Here is a 23535-nt window from a genome sequence, read left to right as displayed (position 1 = left end):
ACCCTGTAGCCTTGATTTATACATTCGTGAAAGTGACGTGACATACAGCCAAGTACAGTGACCCACACTCAGAATTTGTGCTCTGCATTTAACCCATCCAAGTGCACACACACACCGTGAACACACACCCAGAGCAGTGGGCAGGCATTTATGCTGCGGCACCTGGGGAGCAGTTGGGGGTTTGGTGCCTTGCTCAAGGGCATCTCATGCTGGCCCGAGACTCGAACCCACAACCTTAGGGTTAGGAGTCAAACTCTCTAATCACTAGGCCACGACTTCCTGTTGGTTTTGACCTATTATTTCGTTAGGTAACCATGCCCAACAGACCTTGAAAACATAGCAATCTAATGATCTAATTCAGCGGTAAACACTGGTATCAGCAGACATGGGTGCATTTAATCAGATCCACGTCATACAAATACAAAACACCTTATCTCTGTTTTTCAGACAGCACTGTTGACATTTAAAGACTCTGCAGTTACAGTAAACGTGTTATGTTAATTTGATGTGGATATTTTTTCTGTACCACTGTGAGAATCCTTTTCACTCATCAATGGTACATTTCTATTGATTTTTAAACAAACAGAATACATCAGGGATTAAATCAGAAAGATTGTTTATGGAAAGAGACTTAGAATGGCAGCTATGATTCATAAAACATACAATCTATACCTGTAAATTTTAAATGAACATAATATATTAACTGGGTTAAATTTTCTAAACAATGAAAATAGTTTTGGCTGCCGTTTTGCAGTACTGTGCTGTGCTGAGCTGTAACACGAGAGTCCCTGAGGATCTTAGAACAGGAATCCATAACAGACACTGTTCGTATGTAAACACTGTTGCGCCATCTGATGGCCAAACAGAGAAACCATGCAATAAATAGGACAGCTAAGTGGTGCATTTCTTTATAGCAGAAATAATCTAGAATATGCTCCGAGGCCAGCAATAACTGGTGCATGTCACTTCAATCTGTAAAGTATAGAAAATAAGAACAGCTTTTACTGCAAGGCTTTCAACCAGTCAGTTTCAATCACACATTTCTGCTATAAATATATCAGACATTGTTAATCAGCAGTTAATGTATCCAATTCTTGTTAAAGCATGTTGATAGAATCGCTCGGTTTTCTGAGATAAACAACATGAGGGGTTTTTTGCGCAGCGCTGCCTGTGGTGAAAGGCCTGCACTCAGCACGCCCGACAGACGCTGAGACATGGAGGAGACAAACTGCATGCCAGCACGTAGGCAGCAGCTCTCATCTCCTGCCTCTCCTAAACACATAATCAATCTTACTTAACGTACCTCCCTTTCTGAGATGACAGAGAAACAGCCGTGAGATGTGCAGTATTAATCTCTAAGTAACTACAACATAAAACACACTATTTTAGAATGTTACGTAAACTAAAGTGCTGATGCCCATGGAAAATCTGAAACTATGATGCGAAGGCATTTTGGAAGGTTGCCAGAGTGTTGTTCTCAGGTTGCCAAAATGTTCTGAGTGGTTGCTAGCTGACCCTCAAATCTCTACTATAATTTGGGAAAGGATTCACAAAACATTCTTATAAATAAAATTCTTTGTAACCACTATTTTCTTAGTATAGAGAATAAAGTTAAGAATATTTTGTATTCCCAAAACCCTTTTTTAAGAACATACTTATCTTTGTTCTTAAGATTGTTCTAAAGACAAATTTAAGAAGAATCAGAATTACTGTAAAGAATATTCTTAAAAATCATTGTAAACAACCTCTTAAAGTTAGAATAACATTCAACTTAAACGTAAATGTCTTAAATTACCAGAATCAACTTTAATAGGGACCTAGTTTTTAATTTTATAATTACAACATAATTTTAATCAGCAGTTAGCACAAAATAACTATTTTAAATGCCAAGTGCTGAAGACTTTCTTAAGAAACTGTTTGAGAGCTTCTTAACAATTTTTCAAGAATTTGACTTAAGAACATCCTTACAAATGAATTTATCTTAAGAAACTTCTTGACTTCTTCCTTAAGAAAATTGTCATGAATCTGACCCCTGGTGTCTAGATGGCTCAGGTCCCTGTTTGTATGGGATTTTCTGTCCATTTTATTATCTGCCAGGTGGAAATTGTTTGTCTGATCACTTACCAAAAAGTAAGAGGACATGCCAACTAGTTTATTAAGTTTCTTACTTTTGTTCTGTGGGGTCTGTGCAAATCCTTAACCCAAAAATGAGCAATAATAATAATAGCATTTGCCTTAGCAAGCAATGATATTTCTACATTTTGATCTCAAACAAGACAAGGTCTTTACTGTTCAGTCAGTCAGCTCAAACTCCATGGACGACTTCTGAATGTTTTGCTTGAGTAGCATCTTGAAGTCATCAAAGCCCACCTCAAAACTGAAATGCTGCCTACTCCTTGCTTTCCTATCCATCAGCTCACTGGTGGTCAGATGATTTTGCCACGTCTACAGCAAATAGCAAGAAAATGGATATCATATCCAAGTGAAAATACATTTGCTCATCTACTTGTGTGTACTTTTGGTCTATATAAAAGGTATTACTTGTATTTCCCTGTATTTACACTATTCTCTGTAGTGTGAGGATACATTTTTGCAGAAAGAATGTATCCTAATTGTGTGTACAGCCCATATATGGAGACATCGCTATGTAGAATAATTCAGATTTATAAACAGTAGAATGTGAGTAAGAAATTTATGTGCACGCTGTTTTTGCATGAAAACACTTTTCTTATTAGTTCATAAGGCCCATTGCTCACACCCACCTAGCTCACATTTCTCTGTGCAAATACCTATGAATGGTGTCCTGCTTACCGTTCTTGGCAAAAAAAGGATGTCCAATTTGTTGAGCTTGCCAGTAGTTATCTGAGTGCTGTGCATGATAACACTGTCTTTCTTCATTGCTTTCTTGACTGCTGAGTTTTAGGAGGCTGTAGAAGTGGGAACGGTGCCCTGCTGAGAAGATAAAGCACCAAAACCTTAATGAAGACACAGTGGACGTGATTACACATCAATGGTGTGACTTTCAACAAAGGTTCAGGAGGGTTTCCCTGAGCACACTAACAAGTCACAAAGCCGCCAAGGCACTTTTGGGGGGTAATGTAACATGTCTGGACTCATTTACTTACACTTTGCTTGGGTTTTCATTTGCTTTTTCAACTAATTTTCCTTACCAGGTGGTTTTGATTCCAGCTCTTATGCGGTTTCAATTTTATATTTGAATAGTACTAGAAGTATCTAGTGAAAAATTATATGTGAATAGCACTACTAGATCTAGTGAAAAAAAAAAAAAAAAAAAAAAAATATGATAAAATATATATATATATATATATATATATATATATATAAATATATATATATATATATATATATATATATATATATATAATTATTTTTTTTTCAAATCAACATTCCAAAACCCAGGGTCACTTAACAAATGTTGGGAAACAAGGAAAAAAACACCTATGTAAAAAACATGTTTAATTCTACATAAGGCTGAATATTGATATTGCATCGACAGCCCCCTACTATGAGACACTTCTGGTTGCAGAATAAATTTATCAAGAATAAAAAATATGAATAGCACATTTATACAGTAGCATCAGTGATGTTGTATATCAATGCCATAGGTGTCAGTATAAAGTCCATGACTACAATAGTATTGAAACAAACCAAAAAAAATGCATTTTTTAAAGTATATGAAAGGTAAAATAATATTTATTCCTGGCCTTGTTAATCATTGTCATTTGATCATGTGAGTGTCGATATGTCAAATAAATATTTTGAGTCACATACAGTACACTTGTTCTACCTTTTCTTTTGTAGAGCCAGGGGTTGAAGCTGGCATTAGTCTGAGGCTCTGGCTTCTTATTCTTCTTAGGTCTGGGTAGCATATTAATCTTAGCCTGGATCAAATCCACCACCCTGAAGTCTGCTTAAGCTTGGGCAACGTCCAAGCAGTTTTGCTCTGCAATTAAAAGATTGAAAGTTCCTGACTCAAATGACATCAGAGCCAAAGCTGATCAATCTCAGAGATTTAATGCACTGTAAATCAGGGTATTCATAAGAGTCCTCCAGCAAAGATGAGGTGGCATTGTGCAATGACGTAAAAACAGTCTGCACTGAGATGGTTATGAAATCGGTAAGATGTTCATGGTTTGCACACTTCAACAGATTTATGAGAAGAAGTTGTATTATAAGTTGTATTATAATAGTTCTTTGATAGACAGGGAACTGTACCTGTCTTATTTACTGCACTGACTTTGGCCCCAGCTTCGATGAGGTACTCCACACAGGACGGCCTACAGCTCTCAATGGCTCTCATTAGGGGAGTGGCTCCATTGAGGGTGGGCGGGTCCACAGAAGCTCCCGCCTCCAGGAGCAACTATATGATGTCCAGCTGTCCCGCATGACTGGCATAATGTAAAGAAGTCCAGCTGAACTGATCGCATGCATTCATGTCAGCCCTGCGATGAGATTATAATATGGATATCATTTTTACAAATATACATATGCCAAGTTAAATATACTTTAATTTATTCCTTTAAAGAGATAGTTCACCCAAATTTTTTTATTATATCATCATTTACTCACTGTCATGTCATTCCAAACCTGTATGACCTTCTTTCCTCTGTGGAACATTAAAAAAGATATTTCGAAGAATGTTGGTAAACAGTTTCAATTCCCATTTATTTCCAAGTCAATGGAAACCAAAACTGTTTGGTTACCAACATTTCGTCAAATCATCTTCTTTCATATTCTGCAGAAAAAAAAAATCATACAGGTTTGGAATGACATTAGGGTGAGTAAATGATGACAGAATTTTAATTTTGGGTGAACTATCCGTAAATTCTTAAACGTTAACTAAATTTACACGTTATCAGGGAGGAACATTGCCACTTCGTAGTTCCCACTTGCACATGCAGCCATGAGCGGAAGCGATCTTTCACATCTACAGGAACCTTTTGGCTGAGTGCCAACCTAAGAGACTCAATATCTCCTGTTTTAACACAGTAGTTCATATTTATGTATATCTTTCCGGGCTCATCAATGTACCATGCTGTATCATCTTCGATAGGATGTCCTGGTCGATGGTCCTGGCATATCTGTGGGTGTCTGTCGCATGCTGGTAACTTTCAATCATAAAATGTGGTGGCCCACCATCATCACGCCATTGAATAAGATCAAGCAGAACAGTGCAAACGGGGATGGGTGCATTGAACTTAGTCTTTTCGGTCTTTCTTGTCTTGGTTGCTTTCTTCTTCTTAGGCCCATAAGAGGCTGTAACATATGTCTTTGAAAGATATTTGAGACCTTTTAGGAAATCACTTATATTTATAAAGCCCTCTCTTCTCTTATCGAGAGCAAGCAGTAGAGGATGAATTTGGTTATCATCTAGAGGAGCATGAGGTTCCTGAAGAACAGACACAAATGTTGCCTTGGATACCATCTCTATTCCCATGTAGCCTTCTGATGCTGACTCGAAAGCATTTCTCAGTGCATTCTCATTTTCATGAGACCAGTCAAGAAGCATCAGAGCCCATGGTTCATTTGTGCCACCCGCTCCTTTTGAGCACTTTCCATGCAGTCGTTCAGCCGTCTTAAGCTCTTTTACGGTGGCTTTGTGACCACAGTCCTTAGCGATCTGACGGGGAAGCAGGCCTTTTTGGTTCTTCAGTTTGGGATTGCAGCCTAAAGTAGGAATGTGAATCTTCAAGGGATCAAATATAATATTTCAAATCAAGTTCAGTTTGTTTCACATCAAGAAGCATGGCTGCTTTAATGTAGGGCTACAGGATTTGGGGAAAAATCTAAGTTGAGATAATAAATAATAAATATTGCACAATTTTTTATTATTATTATTAATAATTTTTTTTAATAAAATAAGTAAAATCATGTATTTAAGAAAAATTATAAATAAGAATTGTAAAATTACAATAATAATATTTATGGCTGTTTTAATAAAAAAAAATCAAGTGGGACCTTAAAGCTTCTCTTTCGTTGACAACAGCCAGTTTATGAGCACTTCTCATTATGAGTTTAAATTCTCACTACGAATAAATCGAATAACTAAAGTAAAAAAAATACAGAAATAAAAGAAAATAATAGAAAAATACACTGAATTTTACCCATTTAGTTGTTTTATGGTGTAGTCAGTTATTTAGGGGCCAAGCACCGAAGGTGCGTAGGCACCTATTGAAATCGTTGGCGTTATTATTATTATTCTTCTTCTTCTTCTTCTTCCGCCGCAAGTCTATGGCAGCCCATAGAACCGATTGCGGGAAAGTTGTATAATTTGGCACACTGATAGAGGACAGTCCCCAGCATTAACTATACCAAATTTGAAGTCTCTATCTCTCGTAATCTCTAGCGCCACCACTTGTCCAAAGTTTCAATATTTTTATGCTAATAACTTTTTAACCGTAAGTCACAAAATGAAAATTCTTTTTTCTCTGAATCCTTGGGTCAGGCAAAGTCGAAAATGAACCCCGAAATTCAAAAATCGCAAGGTTTAGTTTTTTCGCTATTTTTAATTGTTCGAAAAACCCTACTTTTTCGAACTCATCCTAGACGGTTTGTCTGATTCTCACACGAAAAATTGTCTCAGATCATCTTCAGACGAGCTGCCGGCAAAAAGTTATGGAATTCAAGTGATTTCGTCCAACCGTTCTCGAATACCACGTCGCGAAAAAAATTCTACGAAAAAGCACGCAAAAATGCTTGTGAGGCTATAACTCTAAACGGTTGGGCGTATTGAGAGACAAAACTTGGTGTGTGTTATAAAACAAGCATGACCTGAGACTACCTGCAGTGTTTCGACGCAGCGCCACCTAGTGGTCAGGAGATATGAAAAATGCATATTTATGATTATAACTTCTGAATGGTTTGGCCAAAAATAATAAAACTGGTCTCTTTAGATTGAGTGGGTCATGCGAGTCGAATATGATATCCAAATTTTCACGTGTCGGCCATTTTAGGTTTTTGAATTATGTTCAAAATGCTGTATTTTTTTGAACGCATTATCGTATCGCTACGAAAATAATTACAACAATGTTTGGCTCCAAAACTCAAAAAGTTTGGTGGCAGCGCCACTTGTGGTCAAAAATTTCTAATGAAATATCTTAAAAATGCTTATAACTTTGAAGAATTAGACTATTAAAATGAAAATGGTCTCACCTATATTCTTTGGGTCCTGCCGAGAACATCAATACCAATTAATGCCAAAATTGGCCATACTTCCTGTCCGCCATTTTGATTCATGTTGAAAAACCTACTTTTTCGAACTCCTCATAGACCGTTGTCCGATTTTCACCAAATTTGACTCGAATCATCTTCAGACCAAAGCTGACAAAAAGTTATGGATTTCGTGTTGATATACGAAACGGTTTTCATTTAGCGCATCAACGAATTTGTTCGTGAAGATGCCAAAATACATCTGAGGCCGTATCTCGGCAAAGCTTGACATATTTTGTTACAAACTTTGTATGTGCCATTGTCACCTCAGGACTGACCATGTCACATCAATTTGGTAAACAGCGCCACCTATTGGTCAAGACTAATAAATCATTCATTAACATAATAATTACATTTATATAAATGCTAATAACTTTTTAATGCATTAGCCTATTGCAATGAAAACTGTCTAAGAATTATTCCTTGGCTTAGGCCGACAACATAGATACCAAATATGCCAGAAAATTCCTGTCCGCCATTTTGATTTATTTGAAACCCTACTTTTTCGAACTCCTCATCAACGGTTGGTCCGATTTTCACAAAATGAATCGGATGATTTCAGACTGTGCTGACAAAATATTAGGGATTTTGTATTGATAGACAAAACACCGTTTTCGCAGTACCACAGCGACGAATTTCAGGCATGATGCCAAAATGACAATTCAGCCTGTATCTCTGCAATGCTTTGGCATACTGACACCAAAACTTTGTGTGTGCCATTGTCATCTAACACAGAACACACCAAAATGATTTGATTACAGCGCCACCTGTTGGTCAAAAGTGATAAGCCATTTAATCATATTACCAGTGCTTGTATTTATGATTTTTACAATCATCCTAAAATTGCTGTAATTGCTCATTGTTGCATTTGGTGTGATGCTCCATGCCATGCTTAGCTCCTCAATTTGCCGCTGGAGTGCTTGGCCCCGTAATTGCTGCTTGCAGCTATATTTTACTATTGATATCCTTTTTGTCATTGAGAATTTACAGCAATCTGCTTTATAAAATAGTAACAAGCAGCCATTCTCCCGTTTAATGATTCTGTTTGGCTTGAAATAAATTGATGTACCTCTTTGAGCTAGAAACCTACAGCAATCTGTGTAACCACCAGGGGCAGCAAAGTGCAGCAGTGTATCCCCCTCTGATGTTACCACTTCAAAGTCTGCTGCATATGCAGACAACACCTTAATGATCTGGAAAAAAGCAGTTATGATAATCACTGGGCTTATAGCCAGTGGTTTCATTCAATAACAGCACATTTTTTTTATCACTCTTTATATAACTGTTAAACAACACCAGAAGTGATGCTCACTTCAAAGAAGCTTCTTCAGCTGCAAAGTGAGCTGCATGGAATTGCTTCTTATCCAGGGCATTGACTTTTCCTCCTTTCTTGAGGATGGCTCTTACAAGATCTATTGCTCCTGCTCTGGTGGCCTCCATCGGAGCTGTCTGACCTGATTCCTGGGATATCATTCACACAAATCAGTATACAAACACCCATCAGCAGAGTTTGCTTAGTAGGACTTGCATGATTTTTGAGATTGCAAGATTTGAAGTACTCTACAAGTGCACATTCAAATACGTTTGGAGCCCATCTCGGGGAAAGAGGCTTTAAATATAACATTAGCAATTATACAACGTTTGCAAACCTGATTTGTAGCATTGGGGTCTGCTCCTCTCTCTAGGATGCTGAGACACATTCCTTCACAGTCCTGAGCTTGTTTGCAGGCCAGCAGGAACACTGGCATCCCAGTTTCTGAAACATTGTTGACATCTGCATTGCCATTAAGGGCCACCTAGAGGCAGCGCATGTGCCTTTTGGTAGGGTTGATGCAGTAGAAAAGCAACCTTGGGAGAGAAGCCAGAGTACAGATTACTCAGATCAGTTTACACACTAGTTTTACTGTCCGTGCCCTGATCTGTAATTAGATAGACCGCATACAGTAAATCTCCAAAATGGCAGTATGCTGCCAGCCATTAGATGATCTCTGTTGACTATGTGTTGGTGAGGCGTCAAATACTGGAAGCCTCATTAATACCTAAACTAAGAGAGAAGGAGAAAAAAAACCTTTCCCTTCTTTGTCTACAAGTTTCATGTCTGCATTGTTCTTGGCCAGAAGAGACACGATACCGTCATATCCAAGCTCTGCGGCCAGCATCAGGGGTGTCCGCCCCCTCCTGTCCTGCAGGCCTGGACCTGCACCTTGAGCTATGAGGAATCCCAGCATGTCAGGTTTGATAGCCACAGATGCCAGGTGCAGGATGCTGTTCCCCTCACGTGACTCAGTGAGGTTTATGAGTTCATCAACAGCCATGCTGATTAATTTCTCTATGTACGGCTTATCTCCATTCTGGATGCACTTAAGTAGCCGATAGATCTGCAAAGATTCAAGCCTTCCCTTGGCCAGGGTGCATGACATCATGAACCTGAAAATCTAAAAAAATTATGGTAGCATTTGTAGGGTCCCCCATCTGATATGTTAGGGACCCGATTTTCCTAAGGAGGTCTTTTTTTGCACCTTACTGCTTAATTTGGAGATTTTTTACATTGGTAACAATATAGCTGTATATCTGATAAACACGTTTTACAAAACTACATTCAGGGTCAAACAACAATCAGATTCCTTTACCCGTTTTGGTTTCTGAAAGTGTTACGTTGTCTCTATGGCAACAGCACGCCGTCAATTCTTAATAAAAAGTAAAAATAAAAAGCTTCTTCTAGAAGTACATTCCGCCTCATTGTCCCGCCGTGTTTTTATTAAGAAGCGGCCTAAAATAGAATTACCACACATTTACCTGATCACTTTACCTGGGTTGAGTAGCCTGATGAGAAACGGCGTACAGTATCAGTTTTCATGGCAATGTCTTCAAGCGTGTAACTTTTTGTATGAGTGACAGTAAATGACATCTAATACAAAGAGACGCTTCCTCGCGTCATGCTCATGGGATATGGTTCACTCACCATAAAGTCATGCATGATATAATTTGTAATAACTTTAACCCGCGCTCAACCATTCCAAGTATTCTGAAGAAGTTATTGGTTCAACAAGAAAATGTGGCAAAGATATAAAACCATCCACTAGATGGGGCGAATTCAATATAAGTAGAGTGTCCCGTGCTTTTTAAGCCAAGGAGAGAACATTTTAGGATAGGATTGCCTAGTGTGCCTTTGAAGGAAAGGATTGCAACTTCTTAACAACACGCAGACAATCAGAAAACACAAAATAAATTTGTGAAAAATATTTTAATTAAAAACTAGCATTGCAAATATACTGTATATCCAATATATAACATTCAGCTTTGAAGAAGTTATAACTGTGAAAACTTTTTGTGTTAATCTGAGGACTGTTAGGATTGCACAGCAGTCAGATACACTTTATTTGCATAATTATAATACTGTTTTGTAATGCCTGTAGTGAGAAATAAGATGAAACTTCAAAATATTAGATTTGGAAAAATGGTTCAGGTTGTGCCTGGGCAGTTTATATAAACTGTCCCAATTCCAAATTGAGCAAATCGCTGTCTTACTGCAAAATGAAACATTCATAAGTAATATTTATAAAGACCTTTTAAGGAATTCCTCTCTTCTGAGGGATAAAATGGACTGAATGGTCAAGGTTTGATCTCACAGTACTAGACTCAGTGCAAAGTCCTTTTAAATTCCCTTTGTATTAAAGAAAACATTAGGCATAGACCACCAAGACATCTAAGGTCACACAAATACATGTTTGGCAAAGATACAGATTCTGAGATGTTAGTCTATTTAGAGAACATCTGCCATTTAGAGAACATCTGCAGTCCAAAGAGACCAAATAAAAATCCATTGACAAAAAAAGATAGCCAGGATTAAATCTTTTCTGCATCTAGAACAAACAGCTTTCATAGTTTTCTTTGGAAGAGTCACTAGAGAATGGGTTACTAAAGAATCCTGAACTATAGCCTCTGGCATGTCTAAAAATGTCCCTCTCTGTACAGCCTGCTTTATTTGAATTCATCCTTTTATAGTTACTTTTCCAAATTTGGAGATTAAGTGAAGAAATGTGCTGCAAGAATAACACAGTGAGGAAATGGGAAATAAAAAAAAAAATAATAATAATAATAATGTGTAATATTGATTGTATCCAGCTTTAAAAAACCTTAATGGAGCCTTTGAGGGGAATTTTTTTTTTTAAATGAAACCACACCAACAGTACACACAAATCCATATTTTCTCATGGTCTCTGGATTCCTTCTTCTTGAGGTGTATTTTAGTGAAGCTTGAAAGTTAGAAGGGGATAATGGTATATGTGATGTTTCAAAAAAAAGAAATTACATTATGTTTGTCACATACAGTATGTTCGCCATGGTTTTTGTGTTTTGTGTTGTGTATATGGTCTAAATTTCTAGGCTTAGCTTGGATTTCTCCTCAGTCTTTTCTTAGATGCTGGCAAGATTGGTTATCACAACATCTAAATACAGATTTTTTTTTTTTTTTTACTAAAGATCCTGAAGTTCTCAGTTGATTAAACCTTTTAAAACTCACAAAACAACAACAAAATTGCCTGCTTCTGAAAGGTATTTCCCACATACTCTATCTGTTCTCGTTTTCCATTTCTCATTCTGCTCTACAAATGTCAAACAAAACAAACAAACAAAAAAAATCCATGAATTTATTAATTTACTTGGGAAGTACTGTAAATACACTGTATTGTGCATGTGAATACACTATAGTATGCACTGCACTGCAGTGCCTACCTTTTTTTTTAACTGTTATGGATATATCGTAAATTATCTTTACAGAACTGTTCACAAGTTGCATGTGCTGTTTAATCACTGATAAACGTTAAAAGACATTTGCAAGGTTTGTTTCTTACAATGTATTTGTAGGTAAATATCCACCTCATCCAGCACTTTTTTGGTTTAAGAAACTGCTGCAAATTATTCAGTGTATGAGCCAACTGTCTGAATGAAAAAAAAAAACAGTTAGCTCAAGAGTACTTAATTTCTGAATCTAGCATATGATCCTAAATAGCTGATAGAAAACACACAACATGATTGCTGAAATATTATCAGGCAAAATGATTATCATGTCAGTAAATGGCATTGTTCCATTCTCATACAATTATTTATCAGTAATGTTTACTGGGGCATATGGGTATTTCAAGGGTCTAGCAATGCACTGCTGACAAGCACACATTATCTTTATACATTCAAATAATTACTATGATGAAGGTTTGTAGGGTCAGATCAAATAAAGGTTGTGTTAGGTTGTAAGATTATGTAAACTTGAGTCCAGTCATTCTGATCTCTTCTGGGGCAACAAGTGACATGGATGTTCTAGTTTTTTAGAAAGATCTTTGCCATCCAAAAATTGCATTTTAATATAAGCAAACATTGCTGCTCACATTCATTATATGAAAATATATGATTTGCCAAAGTAAATGTAAAAAACGTAACCATATAAAAAATTTTGTGCATTTTTCTGATAATAGAGAAAAATATATATCCGTCTAGTTTCCTTATGGCCTGTTATAAAAGAAAGCTGCTTATAATTTGTATCTTAAACCTTATTCAACACTGAATACTTAGAACTGTTCTTCAAAAAAATACTGTGTCCAGATACAAATTTTTACATCTGACATTGTCCTCAAAAAAAGTCTCAGATGGGTCTTACAATATGTCGTCTGTTTCCTCATAGAGCAGCATTCCACTGAAGATTGTAAGGGGCTCCACAGAATGGGCAAGTTTACCTGTGACCAGGTCAATGCAGACAGTATCTCCCTCCTGCAGAGGAAGTATAATGTTGAAGATGACCAGGGAGCCAGGAGTGTGCCGTGCCTCTGCCATGGGTTTCTCAAGACCCTCAGGCTGATAGCCTGCTGAATCTCCGCGGGCAATTCCATAATTGGATTTAGACAAGACTGCCTCGATCTTGACATTCTTATGTCCTGTCAGGACTGCACTGAAGAAATATCGCCCCTTCACAGGTGCAGTGAACATACCTGTCAAAATACATTTAGTGAGAGAATTTATGATTTCTTAATTCAAACACTATATGCTTGTCTTTAACATACATACCTGTGTTTGGATTGTAGGCCTTTCTTTCATTGACAAGGACCTTGTTGAAGACAATAGTGCCTGCATTGGGTTGAGGTCGTGTGAGTGCTGCTGAGAATGACAGTCTTGGGACGTTTGCATCCTCTCCAGGAGGTCCTGGTAAGCAGGAGAAGAATAGAGAAAAAAATATTTATTTGTAGAAATATCATTTTATTAGTAGAACATCTTATTAGTAGTCATAGCAGTAGTAATAGTAAGAACACTGACCTTGTTCACCTCTGAGGCCTAAATAAGAGACAAATTGGAAAATGTATAGAAAAATAAGCAATTTGATCATATAAAATCCTGTTCTGGTAATGTTGTGAAAAATTGATATATTTATTTTCTTGTCTCATTTATTTACCTGGGGGTCCTATTTGCCCCACTCTCCCTTGTGGTCCTTCTCTGCCTGGAGGTCCTTGTGGCCCAGGTGGTCCTTTGGATCCTTTCTCTCCTTGAGGACCAGGTGGTCCAGGAGGTCCTGAGGATTGGCCCAAAAGAGATTACTTGGTTTTTCACATTCAAAAACAACTAAAAAATTGATAGTTAAGGTATAATGTATCCAACTGTTTTTAGGTTTACAAATTCTTAAATTATATAATTTGTTTTCTTCTTGACATATGTAACATACCAGTAAAGTCCTGTTCGGTGAAGCTCTGGAACTCCTTGAGAACATCCAGTATGGAAGAGTTGAGGTTGTTCATTTTGCCGTGAATGTTCTGAAAGTGAACATTCTGAATGCTGTCGATGGCCTCACCGTGAGAGATAACTGTGGAGTTTAGGTCATTAACACATGTCCAAAGCCCAGAGACGTGTTTGTTCAGGCCATCTTTGATTATCTGAAGGTTTACTGACAAGGAATCCAGTCTCCCGCAGACATCCTCCATCTTCGAGAGCCTTTTATCTAGCCCTTCTCGAGAAAGTTTGCATTCTCCCATTTCAATCATCAAATTGCTGTTAAAGCTACTGATGCCATCGAAATGCACTTTACTGTCTTCTTTGTGCTTGTTCAAATCATCCTGTACCTGATCTAACTCTGAGTAAATTCTTTCCTTAGACAAGTCCAGATCAGAAATAGAGTTGCCATGTCCCTTTATGGTATTCCTGAGGCCTTTCAGAGTGTCATTGAAGGAGCTGAACGTTTGGATTACCCCCGTTAGCTCACCCTGAATGGACTTGAGGTCTTTGCCAAGCTTGCGAGTGATGGTATTTTGATTATCTATGTTCCTCTGATGGTCAGCCATGCTGATAACACATTGGCCTGTGCATTTCTCAACCTCTTCTTTCAGTTTGCCTACTTCCTCCTGGAGGTTTGAGCATACCTGCGAGCAAGCATACTCATCTGAATCTACCTTTCTGCGTAAATCTGTAAATTCTCCCTGGAACGTGTTAAAAGCCTGGCTGGTTATGTTTCTTATTTTTCGAAGTTCCTCGTCTGTTGAATTGCATATGTCACAATCATGTAATATATTCTTCACATCGGTGATGATTTGGTTAAAGTGCTCTCCATTATGTCCTGTCAGATCCTTAATTTTTTGAACATCAAGGCTGAGATCTATAATACGGTCCAATAAGGAATCACCAGACACACTTAAATCCTTTAGTTTGGTGTCAAACCTCTTAATGTTCTCCTCATTGGCAACAACCTTCCATTCCAGAGTTTTCACAGTATCTGCTGTCTCACTGCTTTTTGGACCACACGTCTCTGTGCACAAATTAATCGCTGACTTGAGCCCGCCGTCAAGATCAGTTGTTTTGTTCCCCAACCTTTCCAGATCATTTTTGTGATCGTTAATAAAACGCTTCAAGTCTTGGACATCAATTTCCATGGTAGATATTCTATAACCATGATCGTCGTTTCGACTGAGGACAGAGTTCTTAATCTGGCCGATCTCTCGCTGGACAAACTCCTTCATACTTGTTTCAGTATGGGAGCATTTTTGCTCAGTTTTTCTCACAGTCCCATTTAGTCTCCTCTCTAATTCTCTAAGACGGCTGTTCAGTTTTTCATCAAGCGCTTTTCCCCGACTGCCATTGCCATTGCCTGATCCTCTCAGCTCTTTCTCAAGACGTCCTCTAAGGATATCATATGTCTCTGCAGTTGAACTGACCTTTCTCTCAGTGGCACCAAGCCTCCTGTCCAGATCGCTCAGGGAATCACAGCAACTCTGATAGTGTGATAGCTCCTTCTTGAGCAAATCTACAGTTTGTTGGTGGTGCTGCTCCATCACACTAATGTGCTTCTCCAGTGCTCGGATCCTCTCTCGGTCTTCCTGCTGTTGCCTTTGAATGCTCTCCACTCCGGTTTGGCATGACGAGCAAGACAGTGTCACCCGTCGTTCCAGCTCCCTCAGAATCTCTTCTTTCATAGTGCCATAGCGACTGTCCAACTCATTTCCAATTCCATTGCCGCCCACAAGGTGGTCGTTGATGCTGGTGAGGGTTCTATCATGGACCTGTGTCATGTTGTCCAGCATGTCCAGCTTGGTCTGAATGCTGTGTATGGTCTCCCTCATCCCTGGCTGGGCAGCGTCGGCCAGATTGTTGCCGCCATTGATGCCTTCCCTTTGAGATTCCTCATGTAATTTCTTATTCATGCTGTATAAGGTTGACTGGAGGGTGTGAAGTTGCTCCTCAAGTTGTCTAATCTTGTCACTGTCACTTCTCCCTATTGAAGGACATTGATTGCACAAGTAATTTACAGTTATTTGACATATACTAATTCGAATTGAGACCAGTACCAGTCCAAAAGTTTGGACACATTTATTTTAATCATACAGGTATGTCCAAACATTTGAGTGGAAGTGTATCTACAAATATACTGTACCTATCAAGCATTTTTTTTTTATTGATGAAGAGAAAAGAAATAATAATAATAATACAAAAAAATTCCAAAAGAATACTGCAGAATTTAAAATATTCTCAAAATCACACCCTGTCAGATCAATTTGACTCACTTTATGAGTTCTGGTGTTAAGGTGGTGTAACGCCATACCTTCTTCACCAGTAGTTCTGCCCCTGCTATCACTGCAATCATCTCCTGAGTAGCCATGACAGCACTTCCATTCCATCTCTGTGACCATTTTATAGGCAACCTTGTACCGTGGTTTTCTGTAAGTCCGATACCTGTGGTGTGAGATATTTCATCATATACAGTTCTAGCAAGAGCTAAAACTCTGAATATGATCTCTATGTATAGAGTTTTTGCTGTGAAAATAAAGGTTTTATAAATGTGTACTTGTGATATTTATGAAACTACTTAAAGTTGTCAAGTTTAATTTAATCATCTTTCAGGGCTTTAACCAAAGAGTCTCTAATGGTACTTGTCAAGTAGGCTGATAGAAACTATTCCTTTTCTGTTCATATCCTTGGTTATGTATCGCTTTTCAAAAGGCCACAACTCTGCTGGGCAACAGTACAATAAAGGCCTGTTCTTCTTTTTCTTTGAGTTGTTGTTTCTGGGCATGTTTTTGTTATTTTATTCAGTCGAAGGTTTCAATACATCATTAAAATCTTTAAAAGTATTTGCTTTGCTCTGGCAAGTCTCTTGTGTGTCTGCTTAACTTTCAAGTGCAGTTGTTGCTATTATTAGAACATTGTTTATCCTCCATTCATACTTGTGATGTGGCTTCTGTAGTTCATAGGGGACTAGTATTATGGCTTTCTTTGAAGATATTGGATAAAACTGAGGTTTATTGAGACCTAAGAAAAAGGTCAGCTTCATCTTGGACTTATGACTGAAATATGTTCTCCAAAAAATGAGTAAAATAATAAAATTACAACTTTATGGTACAGTTCATCTGAGACGGATTTCTGTCTCAACTCCTCTTCCATCTCATTCCACGCATAGTTCTGGTGGACATGCATCTAGTTGAGTGAGGGACATGTTCCAAACCTTTCCAGTTTGACACTGTCATAACAGCAAGTGGTAGCCAAGATTAAATAAAATGCAATTTGGCTGTGTTTTTTTCTCATGAATACTTACAAAACCACATGGGAACACTGGCCCCAAGCACAGCGCTGGTATTCAGGTTTCACATACGTCTCCACTCCATCTTCCATTACACAGCTTACAGTCTTTGTTACTACGTAAGCACACCAGTTCCTGTTTGTGGACAAAGCATAGGCAAATTATACTTTAGACTTCAATTCAAATGGTTGAGGACTGCTGCCTTCATTTTAGACAGAGCTAAATTAAAAAGGTACCCTGTAATTAAAGTACAAATAATTGCCCTTCAAAACCAAAACATTCTTCCAGTGACACCCACAAAACCAAAACTTTCCTCCAATGACACCCACAAAGCATCACAAAAGTGCAACCAGTTCGCAAGGTCATGGCAGCATTAGGCTTGGAACAAGAACCGGTTCTTATTCAAACTGGCTTTCTGTTCCGTTAGAGCATGTCCATTCTTCCATTAATGTGGACAGAATACCCTACTAAAATAATCAGAGACATAGTTTCTTTTTAGTCAATCAACAAAACACCGCAACCAGTGTAGATCAGTTACTGAACTAATGACTCTAATGAGTGATTGAAACATACATAAATATGTGCTGGTGCGATTATATAAGGCTGTGATATAATTATATTAATAATGTGTAAATAATTTTAATGATCCTGTGATTTCAGTGTCTTGGAGCACCTTGGTTTGAAGTAAATGCTGCTCCAGACAAACTCCAACTCTGCAATCACTGTTGGGCCACTTATGACATGCATTTGAAATTACTTATGACAATGAGAATCTCAATTTTTAATCAAATATAAATTGAACTCATACTTGAATTTATACTATATTGTATATTTATATTTGAATTTATACTCAATTTATAAATCTGTCAAAAACAGAGAATAATAATACTAACAGTATACAGTAGACATTATTTTGAATAAGTACATTCATATAAAAATGGATAATAAAATAATAATAATAAAGATCCTTATTTTTTTCACATGGAATTCTAGTCTTCATTTTAGAAAGCTTAGTGAGTTTAATGTAGTTTCCAAAACATCTTGGAGTGCTGCATGATTTAAAAACTCATTTTCTGATTCAAGTGATAAATGATGCTGTTTTCTCAGGGAGCTTGTTTAGATGAGATAGAAACCAGGCTGAAATCCAATGCTTCTGGTTCATCACAATAACTCATTGAGCCTGGTTAATCATTCATTATCATAGGCACTGCTGAGACAGGAATGTCTCGATGCATCAGCTGCAAGTGCTGTCATACATACAAACAAATGGGGCCCAGACACTGAGAGTACACAAGTTCAACACGGACATCTTCACCACAGACAACCATGCTTTTCAAATTCTACACCCACTCAATCTCAGATAAGGCAAGGTGCATCTATTTGTATCAGCCTAAATGTCAAATAAAGTCTTACTTTTGATCATGCATTATGAATATAAAATGTTGTGTTTGTTTGTAAAATAGTGTGAAATATTTATGAGTGCACATGTATCCTGTGTATGTGAGTTTGGATTAAGGATGTGATGAACACTACACAGTTCTACACTAACAAGTTCTGCATGGATTCATGGAGAACAGAATGTGTGTAGAAGCATTAAATAGGACACACATATAAATTGTGGTTTGGGGTATACAACTAAAAGTATGATGGTGAATAGAACACTGAGCCATTGTTTTGGCTTTATTCTGTGGGGGAGGAAAAAACAAACAAATCAAAGGACAAGTTTGGTTCTCGGCTTTATCAAACGTGAGAGAGGAAAAGTAAACTAAAATGTTGAAGTCACAATGGCCTCTTTGTCTCACATGTACACAAATCCATGTTGATTTTGTACAAAATCACTCTTAAGAATGGGTTCCAATGTCCAGCATTCGTGTACCATGTATTTTTGCTCTCTGTTTAATTAACACACAATGGTTGTTCAGGATTGAATCAGTTATTGGGGGGAGAACTTTCTCTGTAAACACTTCCAGTCATCTAATTGTTTTTGCATCACTAAGACAATGCCTCTGTCAGCTTTTTATTCATAGTCGTATAAACAAGAAGACCCAGATGCAAGTGTCAAGCCTGTGCCACTCTAGCTCGAGAACATCCAGCTTAAGGCAGCTGAATATAAACACTTCCCTTGACAGGATAAAAATCCACAGAACCCAGTTTGGCAAGGAATGAAGTATCACTTCAACATCTCAAGCAGAAACAGGACTTGGAGAGAAATAATAGCATGCACAGCAACAGTAGGACAATGTATTGCTACGCTCAAAAGAGAAACCGTGGGTAGGCCTACAGGGTAATTGAGTTATCCTTACAAACAAAGCTCAAATATAACTAAGCAAGCTGTCTAAGGGCAGATTAGCAGAAGTTTTCCTTTTTGTTTTAGGCCAACAGAGATAATACGTGCTATCTAAAACCTACAGGCCACCTTTGAAGATCTGCTCTGATGGTTTTCTTCTACTAGCCTTACTTGCAGACTTTTTTCACATTGAATAAGACCGGCACATTATTAACCTTACAAACCTACCATATAACCATAAACCATATTTTTTAGCAAGTAAAAAGGCATTTTAGTATAATTCTTAAAATTCCCTCTTGTAAAAACGTCTCTCTTCAGGTTGTGATTCATGTGTATTTGTGCTGTGAAATCTTTACTGATTTTAATAAACTAAACATCCACTTACTGGACTGAAAAAACATTGCATTATACTGTATGTTTTGCCCTACACAATAAATCTGCGGAGCTTTGATCATAAAACTAGCATTTAAATCTCATCTTAAGTCTTAATATTGGGAGATAAAGAGTGACAACTGATATTTATATGCATTTTATGTAAGTTGTCTGCTATACTGTTGTATAAGGATCTAAAAAGATTTACATTGCAATTTATCAATATTACATCTTATGTTTTGGCCATATACATAACCAAACTGCATATTTTTCCTAGGTTTGGGCCTCTGAATAGAATTTAGGTGTTTGTTCCTCCTCGACTGTGAGCTCTATATTTTCCTATATCATACTATGAGCATAATGTATCAATTATATTACTGCAAGAAAAAAGTTAAATAAACTGCTCCATTAAAAGAAAAAAGATTTTCTTTTTATTATTTGATATGTAAGGCTTTACAGGGTTAATGTGCAGAACCACAGGAATTCATATCCAAAACCAAATACACTTTTACATAGTTTAAAGACTGTCCAAAGTATTTCCACACTAACATATTAGCTTTGGTTTGGTCAGTGTCCCTACATTGCTTCCGTATCATATTTACTTGTTACATAAAATTTCACAAATATTTGCAATTATGGTTTAGATGTAAGAAAGTGTGTATTTCCTATTTGAAATCTAAAAGATTTCGATAAATGCTGAGCATAGCAAACTGTTTTGTGAGATGCTTACACATACTCCCGACAAGCAAACTGTGCACATTTGCTGAGACCACATACATACTTGTATACACTTTACATCAACGATGAAACTAACAAAGTTTCTGCAACATTACAACATTGTAAGTTTTGTCATAGCAGGAACTACTTGTTTATGATTCCGGGCAATGCATCAAAGTGAATAATAAGCATTTGGCAAAACAAATGTTTAAAAGGTAAGTTATGATGGTGATATATATATATATATATATATATATATATATATATATATATATATATATATATATATATATATATATATATATACACAGTTAATGGTAATAGACAGTTAAGGAAGACAGTTGTCTTTTTCAAAGAAATAGCTTCACAACTGCCGTCTGTCAGCAAAAAGGTTAATTTTACTGGCAACCGACACATTTGTTCTGTTGGATTGAAAGCATCTGTGCATACCAGCTGTTTATAAGGCAAAAACTGGATTGCAAGTCATAGTACAACTCAATCAAAAAGTACAAGGGCAGCTGACATCATCCAAGATACTGAACAGACAGGAAACACGGGACACACTGTGAAGGAGGATTTTAGCTACCACAAGTTGTCTAATATTTCACACATCTGTAAAAACAAAACAGAGTTCAAACAGACAGTCTTTAGTGGTGGTGCCAGCAGGGGCCAACACATTCTTTCCCAAACAGTGCAGTGCAGAACGTCTTTACTCCACTGGGTTGTGCTAGTGCCAGGATAAGTGCACTTAAGGTTTTCACAGCTTGGCATCCATCCCAGTGCACATGCATTGATGTCTGCTCAATAAAGCCAAAAAAGGGCAGACCTGTCCAACAGTAGCTCACTCACCCAGGGCAAGAGAATGCGATTTCATACTAGACTTAGTGACTAGAAACTAGTAAACTCAGTACAGTATGACCTTATATTTGCAACATCAGCATAGCCAGCCCAGTATTACAGGTGTGACACACACCACATGATCTTGAAAACTCAGCTTGAATGTTTATAAGCAATGGTAAATGACTTAATGAAGTGCTGTGACAGATGACCATATACAGTATAAGTGAGTAATTTTGAACACCATGAAAATGCTTCATTCCTGACTTTACCAATATTTCACACTTTTCTACTTTGTTATCAGTGCTTTAATAAAAATAAGTGCCACAAAATAAGTAAGTCTCTACAGAATCAGCCCGAGACATATAACTGATCATTTAGATCACAAAACAGCATAAATAGCCAATACTGGTATAAATAATTAAGAATAATAATGAAATAATTAAAAATATATATTTTTGTAGTCTTAAGATAATAGAAATATCTCTAAATCAGTTCATTTACAAATAAAGGACATTTTAGTTTACATGGCAAAACATTTGTCAATGTATTATTTTTTTACTGACAATGTTAATATGATGACAATTATTAATTAACTTTCACCTGTTGTTGCTAAAAAGAAAACTTACCTGTGTCTGCTGGTCACCTTAGATCCAGTCTGTGCAGCTGATACAGAATGACTCTCATCCACATGTTGAGTGTATCGTGACGCGTATGTTCCTGCTCCCCAGATATCTCCAGGCAAAATCAGCAACAATAGAGTCAATAAGTAAACAAAATATAGTGCCATGACTTACAGGTAAAAACAGATTTAGAAAATAAAAACGATCCTTAGGAAAAGTACATCCAACAGCTTCAACGTAGAAAATGCGCCTTGTGCGCACCGAGTGCAGTCCAACAGCTCCGCTAACTCTCCACTGATGTGTCCTTCATAAAGTTCTGTGTAAGTGTTTATGCACCTTTGTCATCTTTTCGCAAAGTGTCCATTGATTTTAAAAGATACCGTCAGTTTATCCATGACACACGGTCAAACACTAATGAGAAGCGTCCGTTTTTTTTTTCTTTATCGTCTGCGCAGTCATAATGTGAAAACTGCCTTGAAATGATGCGGATCCAAAACTCCCGTTCTCCCTTCCCTTCCCTTCCTCTCTCTCTCTCTCTCTCTCTCTCTCTCTCTCTCTCGCTCTCTCTCTCTCTCTCTCTCTCTCTCTCTCAGGAAGGAACAACGCTCAGCTTTAAATTTTAGGTCCCTCCTGGATTTTTTACTCTGAGTATAATTTCGTCTCAAATCATAACAGAGGATAGTTATCTATTTAACCTTTCTGTTGTTTTATCATTAAAAAATAATAATTATATATATATATATATATATATATATATATATATATATATATATATATATATATATATATATATATATATATATATATTAAACTACTTTTGTAATCAGAGTTTGTGACATTATCAAGATATCAATGCAAACATAATAAAAGCATATATTTATATAAAATTGATTTTGACAAAGGTGTTTTCTGTGGGCCGCAGGTATTGACATTTTATATATATTTCTGAGCCAATGCAGCTTCCAAAAGAAAATATATATATATATTTTTCATATTTGATACAATCACACCGGTGTGATTAGATCGTTCAGTGCTGCACATCATCAGTTTATAAATTCAAATCTGCGTTCGCGCTTTGGCTGGCGCTGAGCCACAGACAGACGCGTTTGACCAGCGTTGCATTATAACCAATCACACACGATTCTGTTGAGCATATGAATGCAATGGCCAATCAGGGACGTTCAGATGAGTCATCGCTGAAACGCGGTGTTTTTTCACTTGCTCGCTTACTGAATTATAAACAACAAAATTCAGATGTGCGTACGAATGTAGCCTAATTAAGATATTTATTTCACGCGGTGTAAACAGCTTCAGTGATTTAAATGGGAATTTTTGATTGTGCCTGAATTCTGGCTAGACTGAAGTGAAAATGTTCTTTGATATTGTAAATGTTATTTGCTCTCTGTAAAATTAAAACTTACAAC

General features: G+C 37.2%; 1 protein-coding gene and 1 pseudogene across 1 annotated transcript; both read right to left on the bottom strand.

Annotated features, from left to right (window-relative positions):
- Window positions 1-1936: 1936 nt before the first annotated feature.
- LOC109107761 lies at window positions 1937-10306 on the bottom strand (annotated as a pseudogene).
- A 149-nt stretch (window positions 10307-10455) lies between these two features.
- On the bottom strand, window positions 10456-22629 carry emilin1a (elastin microfibril interfacer 1a). The gene is made up of 8 exons (XM_042777972.1): window positions 22118-22629; window positions 17291-17410; window positions 16301-16431; window positions 13937-15973; window positions 13670-13786; window positions 13534-13551; window positions 13288-13422; window positions 10456-13211 (listed from the first exon to the last, which is right to left on the bottom strand). The coding sequence occupies exons 1-8, from the start codon at window positions 22276-22278 to the stop codon at window positions 12880-12882; spliced, it is 3051 nt and encodes a 1016-aa protein (XP_042633906.1). The 5' UTR covers window positions 22279-22629; the 3' UTR covers window positions 10456-12879.
- Between the last annotated feature and the right edge of the window lie 906 nt (window positions 22630-23535).

This window comes from Cyprinus carpio, chromosome A20 (genome assembly GCF_018340385.1).
Source record: "Cyprinus carpio isolate SPL01 chromosome A20, ASM1834038v1, whole genome shotgun sequence".
In the NCBI taxonomy this organism is placed as follows: Eukaryota; Metazoa; Chordata; class Actinopteri; order Cypriniformes; family Cyprinidae; genus Cyprinus; species Cyprinus carpio.
This window is presented reverse-complemented; position numbering and strand designations above follow the sequence as displayed.